This window comes from Cinclus cinclus, chromosome 21, assembly GCF_963662255.1.
Source record: "Cinclus cinclus chromosome 21, bCinCin1.1, whole genome shotgun sequence".
Lineage (NCBI taxonomy): Eukaryota > Metazoa > Chordata > Aves > Passeriformes > Cinclidae > Cinclus > Cinclus cinclus.
The window spans coordinates 1727050-1751448 of NC_085066.1; the positions used below are offsets into that span (position 1 = coordinate 1727050).

A 24399-nucleotide genomic window follows, 5' to 3' on the forward strand; every position below is an offset into this window, starting at 1 on the left:
TACTGTTCAGGGAAGAGTCATGCCTGGGGGAAGGAATTGTTTAAACCTGATCACACACACCACATAAAGTCCGAGCCTGCGTTTGCTCTTAGCCCTCTCGGTGCGTTAACATGATTCCACTTGCACCCAAAATGGGAAAGCAGCTTAAAAAAGGCATAAAGCAGGCAAATAATCAGGCAACAGAGAAGAATGTGTCTGGGTTTTTTTTTAAGGTGCATTCACAAGTTAATTCAGGTAGGAAATTATTTTGACAGGTAGAGAGTAAAGTTTCCTCCTGTAGGCTATTTGTGCTTTATTTAGGGCTTAAATGAAGCGCAAAAGCTCATGAAAGACAGAAAATTCTTCAGCGTGGAAGACAAGCCTGTGGAGGTGAAATGTGGATAATCCAATGCCACCTGGCCCCCAGTGGCTTCAATTTCTGCCTGAGAGTGGTGCAAGGGGCTGGCAGCCCCCGTTAATCCAGCCCGTGGCATGCTCAGGGACCAGGCTCAGAAAGCTGATTTCTCCACTGCCTCTCTCCACATATAAATGGGCTCTTTTAAGCTTGCTTCAGGGTGCCAGGCTCCCAAGGAGGATAAAACACCCCTTGGAAAAACACAGGTTGTTTTCAAAACCATGCAGTGCTGTCAGTGGGGTTATGAGCAGCCTGCAGTGGGACGGCGCTGGACCGCTGTTATCTGCCAGAGGGCTTTTTAATGTGTGGCTTTCCCCTCAAATGAGTAGTTTCCTGGTTTTTTCCCCTGTTTGAGACATGGATACAAGCTATGCACCTTGCACTTACATTTTAATGTAGAAATGTTATTGCAGAATCTGAGGTAATTACCTGGTTGTTCCTTTTACTGCATGTAATTACAGCAAAATTCTACGGGGATAGTTTATAGCAACTCGGTGTGAAAATAAGGTACTTGAAAGCAGTGGTTGGGTTAGGTGGTGTTTACGCTTCTTCCAATCTGAACAGAAACAAACAGGCTTTGAAAAGAAACGTACCCACATCTACCACGTGCTAATTAGCTTTTCCTGAGAAAATTTCATGGTGAACCCACTGGATTTGGTCCCAACATGTTGGGAGGCAGCTCTGCTCCTCTGAAATCTGATGGGCACTTGGCTGAGAGGAGCTGAAAGCTGAGCTCCCATCCATGAGCTAGGAGGCACGTTCTCCTCCCTCTCTGTGTGTCTGGGGCCACAGCAGTTCCTGCATTTTAGGCTGGCAGAATTTATCCCCATGGGTTTTCCTGAAGCCAAATTTTCACAGTGTCTTGGGCAAGAACAGCATTGCATCTTCTCTAGCAAATACTTAATATGTGATAACTGAAGACTTTTCCCTACCACCTTTTTTTCTGTATGTACACATCAGATTGTATTGCTTAGCTGTGTTTACATTATTTGGCTATGCATGGAGAATCTGGCTGCCTCCTCTCTGATTTGTTTGTTGGTCCAGATCTCCTCATCTCATGTTTGGGGGGGAAGACACAAGGGGTTTGCTGTCTGCTGAAATAGCATGCAACCATCTTTAGGTCTTCTCTATGGATTCATACATGCAGTTTCACCACAGGGTGAGTTCAGGTGCCTTACCTGATGCTTAGCTGCCATTTCAGTGGCTAGGGTTCCTTGCTTCTTACCTCTGTGCTCTATCTACTCAAGCAGACATAAAGAGTTTAGTGGGATTGTTAGCAGAGGTAATGGAGAGAGTCCCATTGATTAGAACAGGATGTGAATCAGACCCTTCATTTTTCCTGGCTGTCATATGGGACACATTTATTATTCTGGCCTGTCTTGTTTTTTTTCTTTCATCAGAATTCACTGTGGACATTTTTTCCATCATTATCTAAGAGTTTGTGGAAGGAAAAAGTTGCATTTTAAAAAGTGCCTGCCTAGCTGCAATTTATTCAGCTCACTGTTTCCTGATTCTAGCTGTGCCCTCTTGCTCCAGCAGGGTTATAGAGGTTGAGTTTCCCCAGCGCTTAGTGGAGAGAAAATCTCAAGGTGATCAGGAGCCGTGCCTGTAATATTCTTAATTGTTCTCTGCATCATTAAAATGTTCACGCGTTTCATGTACTTCGGGCCGAAAATTGCCCGTTCAGCTTTAGCAGGTAATTACAGGAGTGACCAGGCACTCATTCACATGGCACCCGTGTGCTTATTGGAGATGACAGATGGATGTGCCCGCACCCGATCCATTATTCTGTATTTCCTTTCTGGAAAGCTGTGTTATCACTGTGCAGATAAACTGGAATCCTGCCCTGGGTCTGACTGCTGTCGAAGGGCAAAGGAGAACAAAAGCGCACGGAGTGGACACCCAAGGCTGAGGAACCACCTGCACTTGGCTGTGGAAGGGCTGCTCAGTGCTTGGAAGCAGGAGCAGAGGGGACAGGCTTTGTGCCGTGCCTCTGGCAGGTGTGGAGCAGAAAGTGCAGCCCCAGGGGATGCAGAACAAAGGTGGCCGCGAGCCCTGTGCTCTTCGTGGCTCACGGCTCATGGCTTGTGGCTCATGGCTTGTGGCTCATGGCTCACAGCTCATGGCTTGTGGCTTGTGGCTCATGGCTCACAGCTCATGGCTTGTGGCTCATGGCTCACAGCTCATGGCTTGTGGCTTGTGGCTCATGGCTCACGGCTCATGGCTTGTGGCTCGTGGCTCGTGGCTCACGACGCGCGGCTCGCGGCTCTCGTGCCAGCTGCCAGGGCTCCTGCCACACATCCAGCCAGGCACGGGCTGCTCTCCATGGAAGTAGGGCTCCCTGAGCTTCCCAGCTTCCCTGTCCCCAGCTTGGGAGCTGCCATTAGGAGCTTGGCTGCTTCCACCAGCTCCTGGCCTCCCATCAGCACAGGTAGCGTTGTTCAGGTGTGAGGGTGGCGAGCTGAGCGCTGACGCTGGAAACTCATTGCTGACTGCTCGGGGAATGCTTTACCTGTATTTCTGTATTAATGTAGATTTTGCAGTCCATTTAACAATTTTTTTTTTTAAGTGTCTTCCTTTTAAAGAGGTCTATGCCTTTTCTATAAAAGGTATTTTATTATAGTGGAACAAAATCTTGGTCAAATGGAACAGATATAATCAAACCACTGTGTCTAAGAGAATAAACTTCCCTCCCGAGAGAGGAAGATGTGGTTGGCTCCCCTACCTCTTCAGGATCAGATGAGCTGAAATCTTGACCACAAGGTTTCAGATGTGACCAGATCCTCCGTATTTGCAGGAGTCAGAAACTTTAAGAGGTTATGCAAAAATACATACTGACCCCATACATGGACATTCATCACACACCCGGATGACATGAAGATGTTTTAATTACACTACCAAAAAATGTGCCGTGATTTCAGTGGGAATTTGTGCAAGTAAAGATTAGAGTCGTGCCCAGTGTGGAGCCCAGCCATTCCCTGGCTTGCAGGAAAGGTACATAGTTGACAGGCACGTAGTTCTGGAAGTAGCTTCAGCTGATCATCTCATCCACCCTCCTCAGTGTGATGGGAACAGCTCTAGTTAGTCTGTCCCTCTCTCAGACCTTGCATGGAGCAGTCTCAGAAGCCACCTGTGAGCACAGCAGCTTCATTTCAATGCAGCCTGTTCCAGCCCGCAGTAATTATTAGAAGCTGGAGGGACAGAATCTCCTAATATCTAACTTAAATCTCCTTTGCTGTAAATTATGTCAATTATTTCTTGTCTCGGGAATAATGGATGTGGAGAACAATTGACTATCCTTCTTTTTATAGCAGCCTTTTTTACATTTTTTTTCATATCAGATGAAGAGTCTCCTTTCGGTCTTCTCTTCTCCAAAGTAAAAAAAAATCTCCATTCCCCTGAGCTCACCACAGTGCTGTGTTTTCTAAATCTTGTCATCCTTGCAGCTCTCCCTTGGACTCTGCAAAGGTGGCTGTCCCTTCTTAAATGCTCCGCTGGAGCATTTCTCTACAAGAAATCAGAGCAGCACCAAGCAGAGTGGGATAAGAATGCCTTATAAATGTGTCAAAGTGTGAGGGCATAAATAGGCATCAGACTAGCCAAAATACTGATTTTTAATTTTTTTTAATTTTTTTTTTTTAAGCTCGGAATGAAACTGGAATTGAAGCTTCTATATTTCTTCTGCATTGCACATTTTTCTCTGCCAGTTGTCCTCTTTTGACCTCTCCTGTCCCCAGGAGGTTTGTACTGGCAACTTGTATTGTATTATAGCAATCTGGTCCTGGTTAATCAATGCACAAAACTCTTGGTCTCTGCGTGGCTACATGTCTGTGTTTCCTCCTCTAAATCATTCATGCTTTCTCTCTTTTGGTGTTCAGCCACTCCACTAGTAAAACTTCTGAGAAAATTGCTTGCTCTCTCTCTCTCTCCATCAAACAGTAATATCTTGCACGTTTTTTGCATCTTGTAGGCCTGAGTTTCCTCTAAATAATTGTGCTTACTCTGCCTTGGATTTCAATTTTAAAAAGCTTTTTAACCCAATATTTAATCAGCATTGGCAGCAGTAGACCATTCATGGGGTTTTATGTCCTGCGGGTAAATAGCTCATTCCCTTCATTGTTCATTAAAAACAAATACAGTTTGCACCTTTTGTCTTTCCCCTTTAAAAAAAAAAAAAAAAAAAAGAAAAGAAACAAAAAAGCCCCAAACTTTACTATATTCCAACCAGCAAATATTTCACTATTTATTGCTTAACTGCTGTTTCATATTTGGCATAAAAGATGGAAAATAGGGTGGGGGGGGAATATCCTTCCTCTATTGTGAGCGTGGGCGCTATTAATTGAAAAATTGTAATTTATTCATGCAAAGCTTCTGACTGCACCTCATGTCCACAGTGATTTTGCTGACGTGGAACTAGGTTTTCCCCTAAGAAGGAGTTGTGTTAGGAAAAAAGAAGAATGTGCTATAATTACTGTTTTGCTTCTGGTTGGTTTGCTTCAGCTTTTCTGTTCACATTTATCGGTGTTTCCAAATTTGAGAAAATTCCCTTGATAATTGCCTCTTCTCTTAAGATCTTCTCACCATGACAGTTGTCACACACACTGAGAATTTTCCATTTTAATATTCTGGTCTATTAGCTGCTAAGAGCACAGATAAGATAACGAGAAATGAAAGTCCCTTTTTTTAAGCGTTTTTGTTTTAAAATTACAACTTTAAATGTATTACTCTGTTTAGAAAGAAAAATCTGAGTGGATGGCATGATGGGTAATGATATGTAAATGACCATTCATGCATGAAAATCAGGGCCACAGTTGAATGTATTAAGCAGTGACTGATATAATCATTATTTTGGATTTTGCATCTGGAGAAGGAGGGATTGCAGATATCAAGTGGCTTGCATATTTAAAGAAAATATTAATGTGCTTGTAGAATAAAGAATATTTATGACATTTTTGCATTAAGTATTCTGGTATTATGCTGTTTGGGCTTAAATAAGGTCAATATGCTGGGTTGATGCTTTTTATATTATGTCTGGCTATCACTTTGGCAAACCCTCCCTTTCCTTGTTCCTACAGGAGTGCCAAGTTTGTAATGTCAATTCTTTTCAGCTCCCTATAATGCATTTATCTGCAAAAAGCTGCCTCTTGCTCACATGGGGGAAAACCAGCTGCTCAGATTTTTTTTTATTATTTTTTTTTAATACATGAAAAGGCGTGGTGGCTGTGATGCCTTTGTCACTGGTGGATGTACAGGCACTTTGCCATGGGATGCTGGGGTTGCAGTTGGTGCTGCAGGTCTGCTGGAGCCCTTGAGGTTATTGCCCAGGAGGTGACAGTGTAAAACTCACTCCTTTTCTTCCCAGCCAGGGCTCTGCTTTCAAAGTGCTGCTTTCATGTGGGGACTGAAATCAGGAGAGGACCACTTGAGAGGGGGATGTTTTCCTGTCTCGTTTCGTGCTGTGAACTTTCAAGGAAAAAGAAAATTCCATTTTGGAATAAGAGAAAAAGAAGCTCCTGTTATACAATATCTACATTAACATTATATCAAAGGCAGAAAATACCTGTGGTGCTAACTAAAATGAATGCATCTGGAGTCTGGAGAAATTATGCTGAATGTCCATGATACATTCTCTGTCCCCTTCAGCAGTAGCATATGATCAATTTTGCTGCTCTGTCCTTACCTAATTATCGCTGTCGCTAATGAAGGGAAGTAGAGAAAAACATGTCTTAGTAGGTTAATAAGCCATCCAGAAAATTATATTAGCATGATCAATCCTTAATGATTATGGTTTCTCATAATATTAGATCACCTGAAAGGTGTTTTTTGGCGGAAATGTGAGGGGCAGTATGTATCATTTCACAGCCATTCTCCAGGAGTGCTCTCTTGGTGTTCGGAGAGAAATTCATTCCAACTTTGGCTCAGGAGTTTTGACTTGCTCTCACAAGCATTGAACTGCTCGGTGGAACTGGCTTATTTTATCATGTGAGGATCTGGAAGGGCAGGAGGTATGAGGGATTTTCTGCTTTCCCTCCTCCTGCAAATATTTGTGGGGAGGTGGCGTGCACGTTTTGTGTTGCTTTTCCTAAGTTTGGGTGAATGAGCTGTCAGTCTCAGATAGTCTGACCACCTTCCAGCTGGCATTTCCCCCTTCCTCTCTCCATGATACGTCTTCATTTGCAATCTGTATCTGAATCTAGCATCTTTCAGGATTTCTTTCATTTCTTTGGGATTTTTTGTTATTGTTTATTCTTTAAGTACCCATGTAGCCACTACTGCAGCATACTCGGGATGTGTTGGTTACAAGGAAAACATTTCTCTTTGAGCATGTCCAAAGAATTAAATAAATAGCAGAGGGTAACGATCCTCAAACATCAGACTCATCAGACTGCTTTTTTTAAATTTTATTTATTTAAAGATTTTCCCCAAATTAAACTGAATCACAGTCCTCCCTTTTAATTTGTTAATTACACTTCTGCAATGGTAATGCAATCAGTGAATATAGCTAAAGTGTTTGTGTGTGGGAATCAGTATTAATGAGAAAGAGCATATTTGCAAAGTGTGATATGTATCAGCTGTTTGCCTTGTGTCTTGTCTGCTGGGGTAGAGCTGCTCTCAACTGGACCCAGCTCATCCAAGGAGGTCCAGCTGCAGGAAGAAAAGGGGGAGAGCCCCCCAAGCCATTCATTCATTCATTCTTTCATTCTTTCATTTATTCGTTCGTTCCCTGATGTCCCTTTCCCACTCGCCATCCTCGGGGATGGGTGGGCAGGGTGCAGTGCCATTTGGGGCAGGGCAGTGCTGCTCTGCTCTCTTGGAGAGCTCAAGCTCAGCAGCTGTGGTCCCAAAGCAGCCAAGGCAGGGCTTTTGCAGCCTGCCTGCCCCGAGTGACTTCGCAGGTGACAAAGCTCTGAGAGAGCTCATAAAGGTTAATCACGACTAAGTGACAATGAAATCTGGCATTTTCCTGCTGGGCTTCCAATTTTCTGTATATGCAGTGTATTGAAGCTAAGTGAGATTAAATGTTTAAACCTTTTGTGCCATATGGCTCCCCCTATATCATAAACACGTCTGTAAAATTATACTCAGAAGGGCAACATTGTTCTGGTGTAAATGGATTCAAATCCACACTTTCCTGCTGCTTCAAACTCGAGGCTGAATTGGAAGTGTCACACTCAGCCTGTTTGTGCTCTTAATGGAGGTCTGGGAGGCTTTTTCTCCCAGAAATGTAAATTCTGGCTGACAACACAAAATTAGATCCCCTGTTTATTCACAGACCTGGTTCATGGAGGCTCCTGCTCCTAAATCCTGGCCACCCTTGCAGGAATGGCTGTGCTACTCGTTCATCAGCTGCCTTGCCTTTCTGCCTAGGTTATCAGCAGTGCTGCCAGCATTTCTCATGGATTTTGTGTTGTGGACACAACCATTCCACTGCATAAACCATAAACCATAAACCAAGGAGTGCTTTAAGCCAGTACTCATGGACTGCCTCAACCTGCCCACTAATAATGGGAGTAAAAGGGAAAAACATGGCTTGACTGGGGGGTTTTTCCCCCCATTTGTCCTGAAAGATTGCCTTCCTACCAAATACTTCCATGCAATTAACTGACTCCATATGTTTTCATATTTGTTGAAGAGTAGGTTATGTAAAAGATAGCATCTATGTGGCATAAATATTGTATCTCCTCCAGCAAGACTTGGAGGCTTTGCAGCTACCCTCATCTCAGCTTCTGGCAAGTTCTCTAGGTGCCAGCACTCCTGTGCACCCCAGGCTGCAGCACAGACCTAAGGACTGCCTGCCTGCAGCCTTGGGAGAGCAGAAATACCTTCACATGTGTCAGGAGGGATGCCTTAACAGCAGGCTCTGAGATGCGTTTTCACTTTGGTTTTGCTTTTGAAGGGAAAGCAGCAAACTCAGGGATGAGCCCTGGCTGTACCATTTAAAGGATCAGATCAGTGGTGGCAATTGCAGATCAGGGAGTGCTTCTGCATAAATTGTAAATTCTGGGGTGGGAGCTGTGAAGGGGGATTGGGGGTGCACTGAGCTGGTGGAGGAAGAGGCAGCTGAGGAGCCATCTCTCACAGCTCTCAGTCATTCCTAAAACACTGCCCAGGAAAACAGGTCGTTTGCATACTGCAGAAATAAGTGGGCATTTTATTTCCAGAATGAAGCAGCACTCCTACAAATAGTTTTGTGCTGTATTTCTTTAATACCTTCTTCATTAATAGTGTTAACTCTGTGCTTTGACCAGGAAGGAGAACACATGCTTCGTCTTTATTCTCTTTATACATTCCAAACAACAAGCTAGAGCGAGTTGTTTTCTAGCTACTCATATAAAATGAGGCAAAAAAAAAAAAAAAATCACACAACCAACCACAAAAAAGCCTGACTGAACATGGGGTTGTGGCTGCCAGTTTTGGCACCCCCCTGAACTGCCCCCTTCTGAGACCTCAGGACTAAAAATGAGCTTGGTACCCACCCACTTGATGCTTCTGAGCCCCAGGGCAGCTCCAGCTCTCTGCTACGTGTGTGTGTGTGTGTGTGTGTGTGTGTGTGTGTGTGTGTGTGTGTGTGTGTGTGTGTGTGTGTGTAAACCTGCATTTAGCACCTCAGAAATCAAGAGAAAGGAGTATTACATGGAAGAAGGGTGGAGAGGGAGAAGAAAACCATGTTTCTCTTATTGAATCCAGGGATAGGTAGACACAAGTCATTTTTAGAGCAGATCCACTTTATGCATTGCTGATTATGTAAATGGGGCATAAACTAAATTGGACTTCCACTTGCTCTGGCACTCCCTTCCTTTGCCAGAGTGATTTTACAGCAACTTTAGTGTAAATTAAAACCAGGACCACTGTCTGCCATCCCCATTTTAGATTTAAAACCAGTCATTTCCCAAGATAATAGTGGCACAGTCGAGACCAGGAGCAGCTTCCCAAAAATTGGTTAATACGCAGATTTGGGTTTCTTCACTGGCTTAAATGGAGTGGCATATTATCTCCTCTATAGTCTGCCTAAAAGATAGATTTGATGTCTGCAAGCAAAGACATGAAATTGCTATAGGCTTCCATTCTTATAGCCTGCCACCTATTTGATTTATGTGATAAGTGATCTCAGATGACCCTCCAAGGCAATGAACCATTAGAGAGTTATGTTGTGCAGTGATAAGAAATCTTCAGAGATTCCTAAATCTTCTTTTACCACTGGGAGTTTCATCTGTTCTGGAATAAAGAACATTTTTATGTATGATGTTGCTATCTTGCTAGCCATACTAATATTCAAAAGGATACACAGACTTAAATCAATAGCAAAGTGACAAAGATCTTAAAACTGAAGTCGTCACTGAGTGGATGCCAGGCAGCTCTTTTAGGTTTTATCTTTGTTCCTTTCATTCTGTTGCTTGAAAGATGAGTAGCTGTAAACGTTCACGTTTAAGTCTTCTGTTAATCTTTCCACCAGGTAGGAAACTGGCAAAAGCACCCTGTCAGTGTGGAAAACCCTGGAAGTCACATTACCAGTTTGGGACTTGCTTATTTTAGGCTTTGTGCAACCACGGCTTTGGATATTTTATTTTTTTTTTCACCGAATTTCTGTAAATTCAGTGTTGGGGGTTCCTCTCTGCCTAGAAAGAATGAAGATGCTCAGGACCTCAGGTGGGATGTGGATTCTTGGCAGAGGTCAGGGAGAGCACAGATGAGTAATTTCTGTGGTTTATGTCCAACTGTAACATCTTCTCCTACAGAGGAAGGCAGTGCTGCCTTTTATTCCTCTAACTGGGGCTACATCTCATGCACTATTTCTTGACAGAATTTCTAAGTGTCGTGTTCCAGCACGTATAGAGTCCACACATTCCACCTGTGGATTTCCATCCTGGCCTACTCCACTTCTTTCTGGCACATAGGACCAAGCCAGCCAGAAGCAGCCACACTTGACCCTGCTTTGGGGTAACCTGTGATGGCCATTTTCTGACAAATCAGAAAAGCATTAAGACATTGGGCACTTTCCTGGGGTGCAGCTTCCTACCTACCTTGACACAGTGCTGAGGTTTAATGATCTGTGTGGCCAGGCAAGTCAAACTGAGGGAGGAATCAGACATCACCTTTTTTTATTTCTCCTTGATCCTGAAAAATCTTCCTGTCCTTGCAATTAGAGCTTCAGTAATTTCCTTTCAGGCTCTTTAATAATGGCATTGATTGGTGACTCGTGGCATTGCATCCTCCCAGCTGTGGCCATGTCCACTTGTTTATTTTGTTCATCCTGTTGTGCATATTGAAATACATAAAAGCAGGGACTGATGCCACCAAAGCTTTGGCAGCATTGCAGGCATGCTTTTTCAAAAAGATGTATCTGTTTCTTAAAAATTCTCCTCCAAGGAAGTGAGGTTTCTCTTGAAATTAATGCAAGGCAGAGATGAACAGTCCCCACGTGCTATTTTGGCTTTTTACTCAAAGCTGTTTATGAGGGGAAGCTCTTGGCAAAATTAAATGAGCCTACTCTGCTTCAGGCTGGCAAATTCTGTCAATGCTGGTTGTGGTACACCTTCATAAAGGTGCTGGCACCTAAATCTGCAGTGCTGGCAGCCCACAGACACCAGGCAAATGTCAAATTTTGTAGGGGGACCACACAACAGTGCAATAACCACAACTGCTTCATGTCAGTGTTCAGGAAGCTTACAATAGGGTTTTATTCCATGAGCCATTCCTTTTGTAACACCGTTAGAGATGTTTGCAAGGAGAAACTGGCCTCAACTAATCACATTTAATTTTTTATCAAACGCACTGTGGGAGCTGCAGGAATATGCATGAGCCAGCAACAAGCAAGTGGTGTTTGTTTAGAATAAATACACTTGGAGTAAGAATTGAATCCGTTCCCTCCTGGCCACGGTTGTAGAAATGCACACAAGTCCTGGGTGTTTGTTACACTCACAAGCATTTTCTCCACTGCTCTAAAGCTTAGGCTGACCTTTCAAAACAAATGCATACATGGAATCCGAGATCCTTATACGTTGAGATAATCCACTGGTTATGATTTTTAAGAAAAAATACATAAGCTGAGAATCACAGTGTAAATATGAGAGCTGAAAAACACTGCAAATGGAGTCTGAGTGGCATCAGAGCAGTGCCAGGCTCTATCTACATGGTCTTTAGCAGTAAGATAAGAGTACATTTTATCAGCAGTGAGCTGGCTGGTTGCATCTAGTTCCTCCCCAAAAACCCTGCTAGGTATTTACATCATGCCAGAGTCATCCCGTTAACCTTTCCCAGCACTTGGCTGAGAAAGGCAACACGGAGGTATCCAAGGATGGGACCTGAGGCAGCAGAAACCCTGAGGAAGGGATTCTGATTTCCCATGCAGCCAGCTCAGGTATGGCACAGCCCCTGTGCCCTTTAAACCATGTGCCCATGTAGCAGAAAGGAGGTCTCAAGGACTCACCTGTGGTGCTGTGGAGAAACCATCAAAGGCATGTTGGTGTGAAGGAAGAGTGTTTCAGGTCTCCTTAAAAAGTTCTGTGTTGGGGCCTGAGCTGGGCACAGACACTGTTTTCCTCTGCAATAAGTAATTCCCCAGAGTGTTTATGGGTGTGAGAGAGGGCAAATTTGTATTTATTGAGATGGAGCCAGCCAGCAGGAGTAAAGCAGAGCAAGGCACGTCAGAGTTTGAATTTATTACCAATACTGTAGGCCATTTTCTTTTCATTTTGACAGTAATTCCATTCTGAGCCTCTGCCAGACTTGGAGGGCAGAATCTTTGGCGAGCTGACCCCCTGCTTCACACCCTTCATTTTTCTCACTTTGCAGGTTTTGGCTGAGCTAATGCTTTCAGGAAAAAAGGCTTATTGATTAGAGTGAAGTCGCTTGCAGCATCTGGGCTTTTATTGGTGCAGTTTGTGAGGTGTTGTGAGCTGCCTGGTACTGCAGGAAGTTCTTGTTCTCACACATTCAGTAAATTCTGCTGGCTTCTCTGTCCTCCTTGCTTAGAGCTTTCTCACTTTATCCACTCACCTTCTCACCTGCCCAGAGCACTCCTGTTAGGACTGAAGCATGTGGCAAGATCACCTCAGCTGGTCTGAAGAGCATCCTCCTCCTCCACTACATTTTAATTTGCACTTTGTCTTGCATTCTGCAATACAAAAGTGGCTATTAACTCTCATCTCCATGTGATTTTTGTTGTTACCTAGATTTTATAGCTGAAAACAAGCATGTTTCCTGTTAGGATGAGCTACAGCAAGCCTTCTTTTTTTTTTTTTTAAGTTTTTCTTTCAGCAAGAGCAAAGATATCCCACCATGAGGAGTCAAGTCAGAATCAGGGGCTGTGATGAGCACGTGTCTGATCACATCGATCAAAGGAGGACTACATGAGAGTAGTCAATTCATAATTCATTATAGTCATATTTTGTATATTCAAGCATGCGGTGATGCTTTATATTGTTTCTTTGTTGTGTTCTCCTGTGTAGTTGAAATACATCGAATAAGGATTGTTATAAAAGCCCCAAAAAGCTATGTGGAGACTGAGCTGAGGCTTTCTTGAGTTTGCCCCGTTACCTTCAGAGGCGTGCTGGCAAAGAGAGATTCAGAGATCAGTCTGTGGCCAGTGTTGCCACCTGTGTCACTGTGATGCTCACCAGTTCACTGCTCACAGTATGGTCTGTGGGGCAAGGTGCGTGCACGTCCCCTGTGGCACCACTCCGAGACGCTGTGCGTATTCCTTAACCGTCCCAGTGGAGCTGCTTTTCTGGGAATGGCAAGGAATTTATTGCCATCCCAGCCTTGCCACTCGCCAGGCACCTTGGGAAGACACAGAGCAATGGGTTATGCAGGAGCTCGAGCACAGAGATGTTGATGTCCTTGTTTTAAAACCTCTGAAGCACCGATCCAGCTGCTGATAGAGCATGAGTCTGGGAAAGCTGTGTGGGTAAAGTCCTAGCGTGATTTTTTGGGGGTTCTACCGCCTACAGAAGACTTGGTTGAAAGAGAGTAAGTGTAAAGAGAAACTGGAGATGTCTGCAGTGGGAGTGGGCAGTTTGGGGCTTTTAGTTTTCTCCTGATGTTGCAGGAAATGAGCACAGGGTCAGAGCAATCTACCGATGGTACTTTCAATCTGGGTTTTTTTTCAGCTAAGGGAGACAAAGTAAAATGCCTCAGAAATGGTTTCTTTCTTGTGGGACCTGCAAACAATGCAGATGTTCTTGAAATCACAGCTATCTAATCTGAGCACTGTGAGAATGGCAGAGAAGGACCAAATGATGAAAACAGGAGCTGGTGTGGTTACCACCGTCCATTGACCCTGTAAATTGTGAGTAGTGCCTTCACAGCTGAGAATTTATATTGCTTAGGAGATTGACATAGTCTCTGGGGTGACTTGCAGATAATGTTAGTGACCTTCTAACCCTTGTTGGCACATTTCTTTGGATTCTCAAAATTGATAATCTTGCTAATACAAATAGGAATTTGCACCTTCACATTTCTCAGTTGTGTGAGTAATAAGTGGTGGGCTTCAGTGATTAGTCTCCCTGGAGCCCTACTATGTTCCGGCAGGGCCTTGGTGTTAAAACCTCAATAATTGCTAATATGAAAACTACCTAACATGCATGAGATGAAGACTCATTCTCTGTTTTAGAAGAGGAATCCAGAAATGAGATTATTTTTTGCTAACCATTTTTTCCAGTTGGGTTAGAAAAGAAGTGCAAATCAGCAAGTGCAGTGAGGGGAAGAAAAGAAAAAAGAGTCACCTTAGACAATAAGCATCCACTAGTCCTCAAGCTAGAAAGCAGCAGGAGATATTGGGAAAATAACTCATTGTAAGATGTCTGATTTATCAAAGCACTTATCTGCACAGCATGAAGAAAACAAGCCCTGTGTGTGTCAGTTGTGGGTGCATATGCATATGCCAGTGGGTATGTTTGTGTAGGGAGAGAAAACACACCTTTAAGAAAGGTAAAGAATAATGTTACCTGTGTTACTGACAACAGAAGGAGCATAAACAGGAGATAAACAGCTGTCTTTTTTAGTAAGGACTGCTGCACATTTCATGACAACGTGCACATTGTCTGTGGAAAGCTGGTCATAGAGCTTCTTCAGAAAAATATGGAGGAGTGACCTATTATTTCTGAGTAGAATTTCAGAACTGCAGTGTGCCATAGAGTGGATGGTCTTCTCCAAATCAGTTACTTCTCTTCAACATGCTCAGTCTTTCAAATGCCTTTTTGAATGGTTTAAGTAGCTATTTCACTTACTCTGTGGTACAGAACCTTGTGAGGTCCCCGGCCAAGTGACACGTGCTGGGCAGTTATGAATAGAAACATTACAGGGAGGAAGAAAGCAGGGCATATGTTTTAAATTAAAAAGAAATGCAAGGGAAGTGATTTGTAGAATAACAAAATAGAGAAATCAAAGCTCCATTCCATAAAGTATATGTTCTCACCCTCCTGAACTGGAGCAATTGTCATGTTTCTGATAGGTGAGGAATGCTTGGCTGCTGTGAGAAGTTGTCTGCCCATAGGTCCCTTATGTTACATGTCCTGCCTAACACCTTAACCACTGGAAATCCCCTGCCACGTTTGGCTGTCAAAGTTACCTCCTCAGTAGAAGGGATTTCTGTATTTAAAATGTAAATTGAACATTGCAGGCCTGGATGCAGCTGCAGGGAGGTGGGGGAATCGTGAGCCTGGTGATGCTGTGGGGCAGAATCACACAGGCAGCACATGGAGATGCTCATGGTGTGAGGATGTGGCACTTGGACTCCTTGTCCACCTTCGTAGATTGGCTTTTATAACATGGGAGCCTGCAGAGCTTCTCAGTCTTTTAAGGAAACAGAAAAACCAAAGCTGAGACCCTCCCTGTAAAGCCTGACAGAGCAGCAGAGCAAAAATCAGAGTGTGTTTTTCCTGGATTCCCCTTTGGGTTTTTTTGTACATGAATTTTATGTTTTATGGATATAAAGGTGAGCAAATGTGTACGAATAGAGCCAAACTTCCTTGTATTTTTTTTTCCTTTGGGATAATCAGATAATCAGAATGTTTTTCATAGGGAATTTTTTTTGTTGTTGTTTTACTATAGTCTAAATTCAAGAATTCTAAATTCAGCATAGTCCATACCTAAAAATACCAATACTTCCTTTGACTATTTTAAGGCTCAGGAAAAAAGCATTTTAGATAAGTCATCTACCTTTGGTGTTTCTGTGATTTCTGTCACTGTAGTATCTAAGCATATCACAGTATTTTAATGTACTTGTTTCTACATTCTCTGTTGGGAGGAAATGATATTATTCCTGTTACCACATAGTGGGAAGCATGGCAGGGGTTACTTAACTTGTCCAGGATAGGGAAGCAAGTTTGTTGAGAAACAGGCATTGGAGTCACACTTGCTCTTTTAGGGGCAAGAGCCACTTCTCCTCAAACAGCTTTGTGAAGGATTCTTGTGCTTTTTTGAGTAAATAGCAAAAGCAGCTTACTCAAAAGTCTGACACAAAAGCCTCTGGTAACAACCTGGATGTGCATCAGGCCAGTGATGTGTCCAGTCCATGTCACTGGGGCTACCGAGATGCTCCAGTGCAGAACAGTTTGTAAGGACGGTGCAGAAGGCAGTTTTCCCTCAGTGAATCAGAGCTGCACTGATTGCTGAGCACTGCAGACAGCCTTGCCTGCCCAGCGAGGATGGGGTTACAGAAGAGTGGGACAGCTGCTCCAGGGTGAGCTGGAGTTTGGGATCCAGAGCCTGCTGCAGTTTGGGATGGGGGCTGCTGGCTGTGCTGTGAGGAGGAAGGGACATGTGGTGCTGCAAGGGACAGACGAGGTAAGAAGATGCTGTGTGAGGGACAGCCAGGGGTAGGTGGCTGGGCAGGGACAGGTTGGGTTAGCCTGCCGTGGACAGAGGAGAGAAGGAAACTTGCAGAGGGAAGGAGCCAGAGCTGTGTGGAGCAGATAATGAGGAAAGGAGTCAGCGTAGCCCGAGAGAATTCCACTGAAAGAAGGCATGAGAAGTTTTTAATGAGGGGTTGATGATGGTGTCGGTCCAGTCCTCAACACATCTGCTACACTCCAACCTGTCCACCAGCTTTGGTGGGTTGCACCCAGGTGTGCAGGAACCTGCACCAAATGCAAGGGAGATGGCACTGCAGCAGCTGCTGGTGCAGATAACAGCAGAGCTGACTGATGCTGGCAGTCTGTGCTGCTTTAATAACTCTGCATCTGCAGAAGGATATCGCTAGGTACGGTGTCTTGCTAGAGAGAGGCGTCTTTCAAAAGATATCAAAGGCTGTTTATACGCTTCAGTAGAAACATAGATAATGTTTCTTTTGGATCTTTTAACAAACCTTCCTTCTTCTTGCTGCCTACCTTACTGGTGTCTTTCTGTCTTTCAGTACTTAGCCATCTGGGTTTTTTTCACAGTCCTCTTACACCCATATTTTTATTTTCCCTTTAGTTCTCTCTCGTTTTTGACTTACGGGCCAGGTACAAACCTTACACAATTACAGACATCAGCATTGACTTTGCCCTGGTTTCACATTTAACCTATGCTGGAGCTTGTCCTCTCCTCTGGACAGCACTAAATCTTCCCTGCCAGAGATAACTAGTCCTTGGGGCTCATAGCTGTGCTTCTGCAGAGAAAAATGTTTTGCCTTTGGAGTGGGCTAGATTGCACCACACGACAGGTAATTTCAAAACATTTCCAAGGAAAGCATCCCCTTGGGGGCATCTCAAGGCCTTCATGGGTAAAGGACACGAGGCAGCATGTGATGCTATCAATGGCCCTGCATTATTTTCCCAGGGAACAAAGCAGTAAGACTCAGTGGGGACACGACCTTCCTGGGCTACAGCTTGAAGGGGTCATTGTTTAAGGGGAGAACAAAAAGGAAGGGGTTTTTCTCTGGTTTTCCTTTTAACTCTGTAATTGAGGGGATTTATCACAGGCCAGCATGGAAGTCTCTGTGTTGGCCCCACTCAGGAACAGTGTTGGCCAGCCATCAGCTTTGTGAGCAGGGCATTAAGCTGATGCAGTGAATAGATTTTTCTAGAGAGAGAGAGAAGTGCTTTGCTACAGTGCTGTCTTTACTAATGTATGTTGTTCTGCTTTCCATCAAACAGTCAATGAAGGCTCAGGTGAAACCAGTCAAAAAGAGACATCGACCTGTGACATTTGCCAGTTTGGGGCAGAGTGCGATGAAGATGCAGAGGATGTTTGGTACAGTAATTTGCTCTACTCTTCTGTTTTAATGAATGTTGTATTATTTAATGGTATGTAGTTTGGGAAGCATTACAAATGTTAGATACTCAATTTTCTGCACCCAGAGATTCATCTCAAAGTGACTGAGGTGGTTATCACTCTGGAGAAAATGTATTAAACACTCTGGTTTCTAATTTTGGAACATGTACAGTTTAGACCAAGTTTAGAAATACAGTTATCTATTTTGTTGCTGTTACAACTTATGTTATTCCATTTGGGGTTTTACAGCTTCATACTCCAGTAAAAATAGAACTGGGGAAAAATAATTGACCTAAAGCTTTTCCAGTTAAAAAGTACCATTAGTATTATCATCATATTAATTCATGTGTGGCATTAGAAGGGCTGGAAAATCTCTCTCACTTTTTCCTGTTTTGCTGGCATTGAAAACCTTGCTCTCAATTGCTTGAAAAAAAGGAGTGTGTACATTTAGACATTTTCTTAATGTAAATTATTTTAGTTTTTATTTTTTTAAAGGGGTTTCAAAATTATTAAGTTTTTTTTCTTTTAAACCTTAATTATGTAAGCTGAAGGAAAATAATTCTGTCAACTCAGACTTACTTTTCATTTTGCTTAGGACATCTGCAAACTTATATTAAGCCAACTCTGAGCCAATAATTTCATTGTGATTTTGGAACACCCAATGGATCAAAAAGGTCACTATTCACAGAGTATATTTCTAACCCTGCCCTAATGCCACGCCTCGTGTTTCTCTCTGAGTAACTAAAAGAGATTTAGAGAGACAGCAAAATAACCACGCAGGTGTCGGAGCTGGTGTCTGGATGGAGCTGTGGGCTAGTGGCAGCTGAAGAATGGGTGCACAAGCTGGGCAGTGAGGAGAGCTCTGGTGTGGAGAATCAGAACGGAGCAGAGAGGAGCCAATAAAGGAATGGTGAACGAGACTGCTGGGCCAGTGCTGGGCAGCTGACCCCAGCCAGGCAAGGCATCCATGCACCCTCAGGCATGAAATTAGGAACAGTTCTGCTGTTGGGTGGAGGAGCGCAGGAGTATGGTCCTGGTTATCCATTTGTGCTCGTTTTGGTTTTGTCTTGCCAGCCTCTTAGTAATCAGTAATCTCCAGTTCTAGTCCTTAAAAAAAGCCCCGAGCAAACCAGCCACGGAGTCCTTGCTCTGGCTTCAGTCATCAAAGGAAATTGTGGTGTTGAAAAACAGGAGCAAGGTGCATCATGGTTATAGGTTTCAGTAATGTAATGAAATTTGTGAGTAAGAAATTGCCTAATGTTGACTTTGCTTAAGAAAATTACTCCAGGTGTTATGATTTTCACTGTCTCCTTGACTGGTTGTCCTTGAGAGCTTTGGTGGCGCAGTGTAGAAACAAAACCATGGTGAAATTAATATATCAAAATTCACAGTCTAGTGCTCATGTTTTCATAATTAAGTGCGCTTCCAAATTGGAAGGCAGGAGAAGAGAGGGGCAAGGAATAAAATTAGCTACAAGATAACATTATTAATCATAAGCACTGAGCAGCAGTGTTTATTTTTTTTTCCAGAAATAGCTTGGTAAAACTGCCTGATCCAACTTACCCCAGTGTTCCCACTGCAGCTTTTGCACAATCTAATTCCTCCCCTTTGAAACAGCTTGGCTTTCACAGAGCAGCCCAGTGATGGCAGGAGCTGAGGTGCTCTGTCCTTGTTGACTGGCACTCTTTCTGCAGGGAAAGGTGCTTCTGGGGGCAGGGAGCAGGGAAAGGCTGGCCCTGGGAAGATGCTCCCAGACAAAAACTGTAAGGAGGCAGGAAAGCTGATTCCCATCCAAAAACCCAAACCCCATGGAACACCTGTGAAAGGTCTGCTTTGAAGTAAACAACTTCATGTGCCGTAACAGAGCTCTATTTTCCTGTCCTTGCCCCCTGATTAGACTCAGATTAACATTTTCCTGAATATTGAGCCTTCTGGCTGTCAGCTTTTCATTATTTTCACTTCTGGATAAAAGTGGACTATGTATGGATGTTGTAGATCCCTCTTTCGAATACATTTAGCTGAATTTTCATGTTTGGCACCAGTGGCACATATTGCCCCACTCCCCTTGCCAAGAAATGTCAGTTTATTATTTGTTCACTATTTTTATGTGGGTCAAGTATCAGATGTAAGCAGGGCTCCTTTAACTCTCCCACCTGACTGATGAGGTTTGTTAAAACCAAGCAGGGTCAGCAGTTCATGGTGGTCCTGGGACCTGTTGTTGCAGGGTGTCAATCCCAGCACCAGCAGTGAATCCCTGTCAGTCAGGAAGAGTTTGAGGGTGCAGGGTCAGTGCCTGATCCACCCCAGCTAAGAGGAATGAAGGCTGGTAGCAGAGCCAGACTTCAGAGAGCTGGAGATGCAAGGCTGGCTCTTCACCTACTGTTTCTAGGGTGCCAGAGTAGATCAGAAAAGAGAGCACAGGTGTGATAGCAGATGTGGTTGGGCTGCTGATGATTTAAAGTGACAATTGACATTCTTCTGAATTGTCACAATCTATATTTTGCAGACCGTTATCGCTGGTTTAACACTTCCTGTCTTTTTTTTTTTTTTTTGTTATTCATTGCCAGTTGTCACTCATCTAAATTGTGCTATTGTACTGTGTCACCATTATTTTTAAATCTCTTTATTTGCGTAAAAGCAATCTGTTAATGGCTAGACTCCTGGGATTCTAATGGGGGGGTGGCACACAGGAGATTAGTTGAAGGGGTAAGATTTGTGTGAACATTTTCTGGGGAGTATGAGGAAAAGGCAGGAAAGAAACCTCTGTAATAGCAGGTTTTCCATGGCATGCAGAAGCACACATGTGTTATTATCCTATTCTGCAGTCAAGTATCATGAGAGTGAATGCAATTTGGCATTCCATTAGTGAATCTCTTTCTCCAAGTTAAAAACAAAGACTGTTCACTTGAAAGTCTTTAACATCTTGCTGCTTTAATATGTGAAAGCTTCTTGTCACTAAGAGGATCATGTGTTTACTGGCATTATTCCCACCTTTAATGCATTTTGCACCAGTGGGTTTCATGAATATTTAAAGCGGGGCAGTGGCTTCGCTCTTTAGCACGGGGTTGCAATCTATTGGTAAATCAGACATTTGGTGTTGCTTGCTTTGGGTTTTATTCCTGAGCTGGCTAAGAAATAATTGATTTTTTTAAGACAGGGCTACTCAACATAACACCCCGAGAGATATACTTAAATGGAATTGAAGAACGAGGCGTAACGTTTTGAACCATGGTGTATTGCTCAGATCTTCCAAAAAGCATCTACAAAACACTCGCTGTGCATAAATAGTGCTCACCAAATGGAGTGCCCACTCTGTGCTGGAGTGGCTTAGTGTCAATGCAGAGCCATGTCAGAAGCCTGGGTTCCAGCATGAATCTCCTTCTTTATGGGCCACTGAGGAAATAAGAGCACTCCCTGCACTGGACAAGCCATGGTTTGGATAAATACTGGGCAGCTGTTTGAGGTCCACCAGTATGTCCAAAGTGGAAGGAGATAAATAACAAGCAAGATCCTTCGGTTGAGTTTCCAGCTGGAAAATGCTGACAGCAGAGAAGACAGGAGTATTTTCTTAAAACAAAATTAAAGCCTGCAAACCTCTGACTTGCAGAGTTAATCAAAATCAAAATGATGAATTGGGGTTAAATATGCATGCTTTCCCTTGGAATTCCAGTATCAGCAGGTCAGCCAGCAGCAGTGGGGGAGTCCCACAGTGAGATGCAGGTTCTAGCTGGGAGGCAGACACGCAGCAGTGTGGAGAGAGCTTCCCCTGCATCCTGCAGTGTGCAGGTGTGCCCCTTCCTCCCTGCCGAGGCTGCAGGAGGAGGAGAGAGCAGGAGGTGCCTAACCCTGGAACGGGGCACTCCAGGGTGTGCACCAGTGATCAAAAGGTGCCTAAATGCCCCTGCTGCTTCCTGCAACTGGTCCCACTCAGCCCAAGGACTTCTCCTGGGCTGGGAGTGGTGTGTCATGCTCTGCAGTAGGCACTGTGCTCCTGGTAGGAAACTTCCTTCTGTCCTCCCAAGGCTGGCCCACAGTGGAGGAGCCTTTTCCATTCCTTGCAAGTGGACGAGGATCCCTCTGGGCAAGCTCAGCTCAGGGGGAGATGCTGAAGCCATTCTTGAGGGTCGCTGATGACCCCAAGCCGGGAGCTTGAAGGGACTGGAGGAAGGAGCTGGGCTTGCTCAGAGTGGGGGTCAGTGGGAAGGAAGGAGGGAGGGCTGGTCCTGTGGCGTTCCCAAGTGACATTCCTGGGTGAGGCAGTGACACTGCAGCAGGTCCCTGTGCCTCCACACGCTGGGACAATAAACTGCACCTAGCCACAGCAGACAGGCACATACACAGAAGGTATTACAGAGGTGAGCTCTGAGTCCCTTGTTTCACCTTCTACTGCTAATCACGGGTACATTCAGTTTGGGTAGTGCTCCTGTAAGGCAAGCAAGCAGTCAGAAGCACTGAGGAGGGTGAAACCACATTCTCATGCAAATAAGTGGCTCTGTACAAAGGAGATATCTGTGCAAATCGTGCAGCTGCCATCTGCAGCGACCCCTGCAATCAGTACTGCCCCAGCAATCAATATTTATCTTTATTATAGTATAGAAAGAAAACATATAAAAGAAACTAATGATTTTGCCAGCTTCTCAATCCACGCAGCAATTAGGTCAGTCAGCTTTGGGTCCCTTCCCCCTTCCATCAGTTGCTCTCAAGCAGAGCATTTGCAAACAAGATGCTGTACTGCTATAAAGTACTAAAAGGTGGTTTGAAGTCTCACATACATTACATGGGTTTTGGCTGCTTCGTGTTCAGCAGTGTGTATAATAACTATGTGTGACCTACTTGTTCCAGATGCAGAAACAACGAGCTGCTTTAACATCTGCAATGTCCCAGGCATTGTACAGTAGATACAGTGCTGTTTTCTGCTGCTTTTCCTTCTCTTCTATTGAAAAGGTAGATCTTTGTTCATAGCTGGGCATAACACACATATATGTTGGACTTGTGCTCAAATAAAGCACAGGAATGGAATCACATCATTAAAAATACACAATTCTGCAAGAACTTCAGTTTTTGCCTGAGTTCATACCTAAGGCATGAAGTGAAGCTGCTGCTGTATCAATCTTCACACGGAGCTTAGTAGTCACGTCTGGTAAGAGTCCAGGCAAGGGTTTGCAGAGGGAAGTAAAGGCACTGGAGCACAGTCTCTGCATTGCACAGCAGCAGATGACCAAGCAGGTTGCACCCTCTCACACCCATGTCGCTTATCTTAGCTCCAGTCTGATAGCAGAGCTATCAGAAATTAGCCCACTTCTGTCTCTTATTACCTGGTAGGGTTTCATTTGGTGCATGTTCGGTGGTTAAAAGATTTTGAAATAAAAGGAAAGCAGCTGACTTTCCAGGGAAACTGTTGAGATGCCACGTTGAGGTAAGTGTAGAGATACCCTTCAATGGGTTTGGAGTCTGCAATTCTGGAAAGAAATGTAGCCTAAGCAACTGGAAGTTAAGTCAATGAAGCGCTTGCAATGGAAGACAAAACATGAGCAATGTTACAAAAAGCAAGATGATGCCTACCCAGCTGTATGTTACATTTTAATTACAAAGCCTGTTCTGAGGAAGGGGCAGGTTGGGGGTTTTTATAGGAGGCTGCTCAGCCAGATCCTGCTGCCTGGAGTATGAGAGCTGAAGAGAAAACCCAGCCATGTTTCTTCCTCTGGGGCTTGGGAAAAAAATGCCACGTGCACAGACACAGAAGTGGGAAAATTAAAAAAAAATGCAAAATTGTACCTTGAATTGCTGCCCCAAGTGCAAACAAGAACAGCATTGCAGCAGCTCCAGCTTAGGTGAAAGATTTGGCTTATTAGAAACCAGTGTGTGGACATCATGTTAGGGTCAGAAAATAAGGTCCTCAGGTAAGCATTGCATGAATGTCATGGTTCCTGTCAGGTTTCTCTCTGGAAAGCTGCTGGGATATTGCAGGACTCTTTCAGAGGGCAGTTTCAACCTAAAAAGTGACTTTGTTCCCAAACATAAACAGGGAAAGATCCCCACAGGCTTCAGAAAGACCCTGAATGAAGCCAAATAGTAGGTGGTTTTCCCCTTTCTCAGAAGGAGTCAGGAAAGGTATGGGGAAGAGAACTAGATTTTATCTTCAGCAGCCCCAAGAAAAGCCTGTGGTCCAGTTCTCCAGAGGGGGATGAGGGAATGAACACCCTGTGTTTCTAAACTGATGGCACTACTAGGGGCCTGGCTAGAAAGTTAGTGCTTGGAAAAATGATGGCTTGTTTGGCCATCTGGTGACGTTGTTTTACTCTACATATATATTATTTGGGTTTAGTTAAAACCAGCCATTTATCCCAGTCAGGTGAGTTTCACAGAATCACTTTACCATTTCTGCATCCTTCATCCTGTGCCAAAATTGCCTATTTAATTTTGAAGTGAGACTGACTCCCAACTCCCTTAGGATGATGGTTGGGAGAATTTGACCTTTCTCTCCATTGAGTCAACACAATCCTTCAGAGGTTTCTGTTCATTTGAGTAAGTCCTGCCTTTCCAGAGTCTCAGGATTTATTTTCTTAATAACGTTCTTAAAAAGAAAAAAAAAAAAACAAAACTTGTTTTAACATAAGCCAAGATTGTCTGGAGTTACTTATACTTCATAGTGTTTTATTACCAATACACTTTGGAACACTCTGGTAAATAATTCTGCCTACACAAAGAAATTGGCTATATTTTCTCTATACATCGAGGGAGTCTGTCATGTAGACTATATATCATGGCTCTAAATGTTCTCTGATAAATGCAAACCCACATTGTATTCC

At 43.8% G+C, this 24399-nt stretch overlaps 1 protein-coding gene across 1 annotated transcript in view; it reads left to right on the forward strand.

Annotated features, from left to right (window-relative positions):
- TMEFF2 (transmembrane protein with EGF like and two follistatin like domains 2) overlaps nt 1-24399 on the forward strand; it is a 119259-nt gene that overhangs the window by 54115 nt on the left and 40745 nt on the right. Inside the window, exon 5 of the mRNA XM_062506707.1 lies at nt 17473-17569. Coding sequence (XP_062362691.1) covers nt 17473-17569 — 97 coding nt within the window. The remainder of the gene's footprint in view (nt 1-17472; nt 17570-24399) is intronic.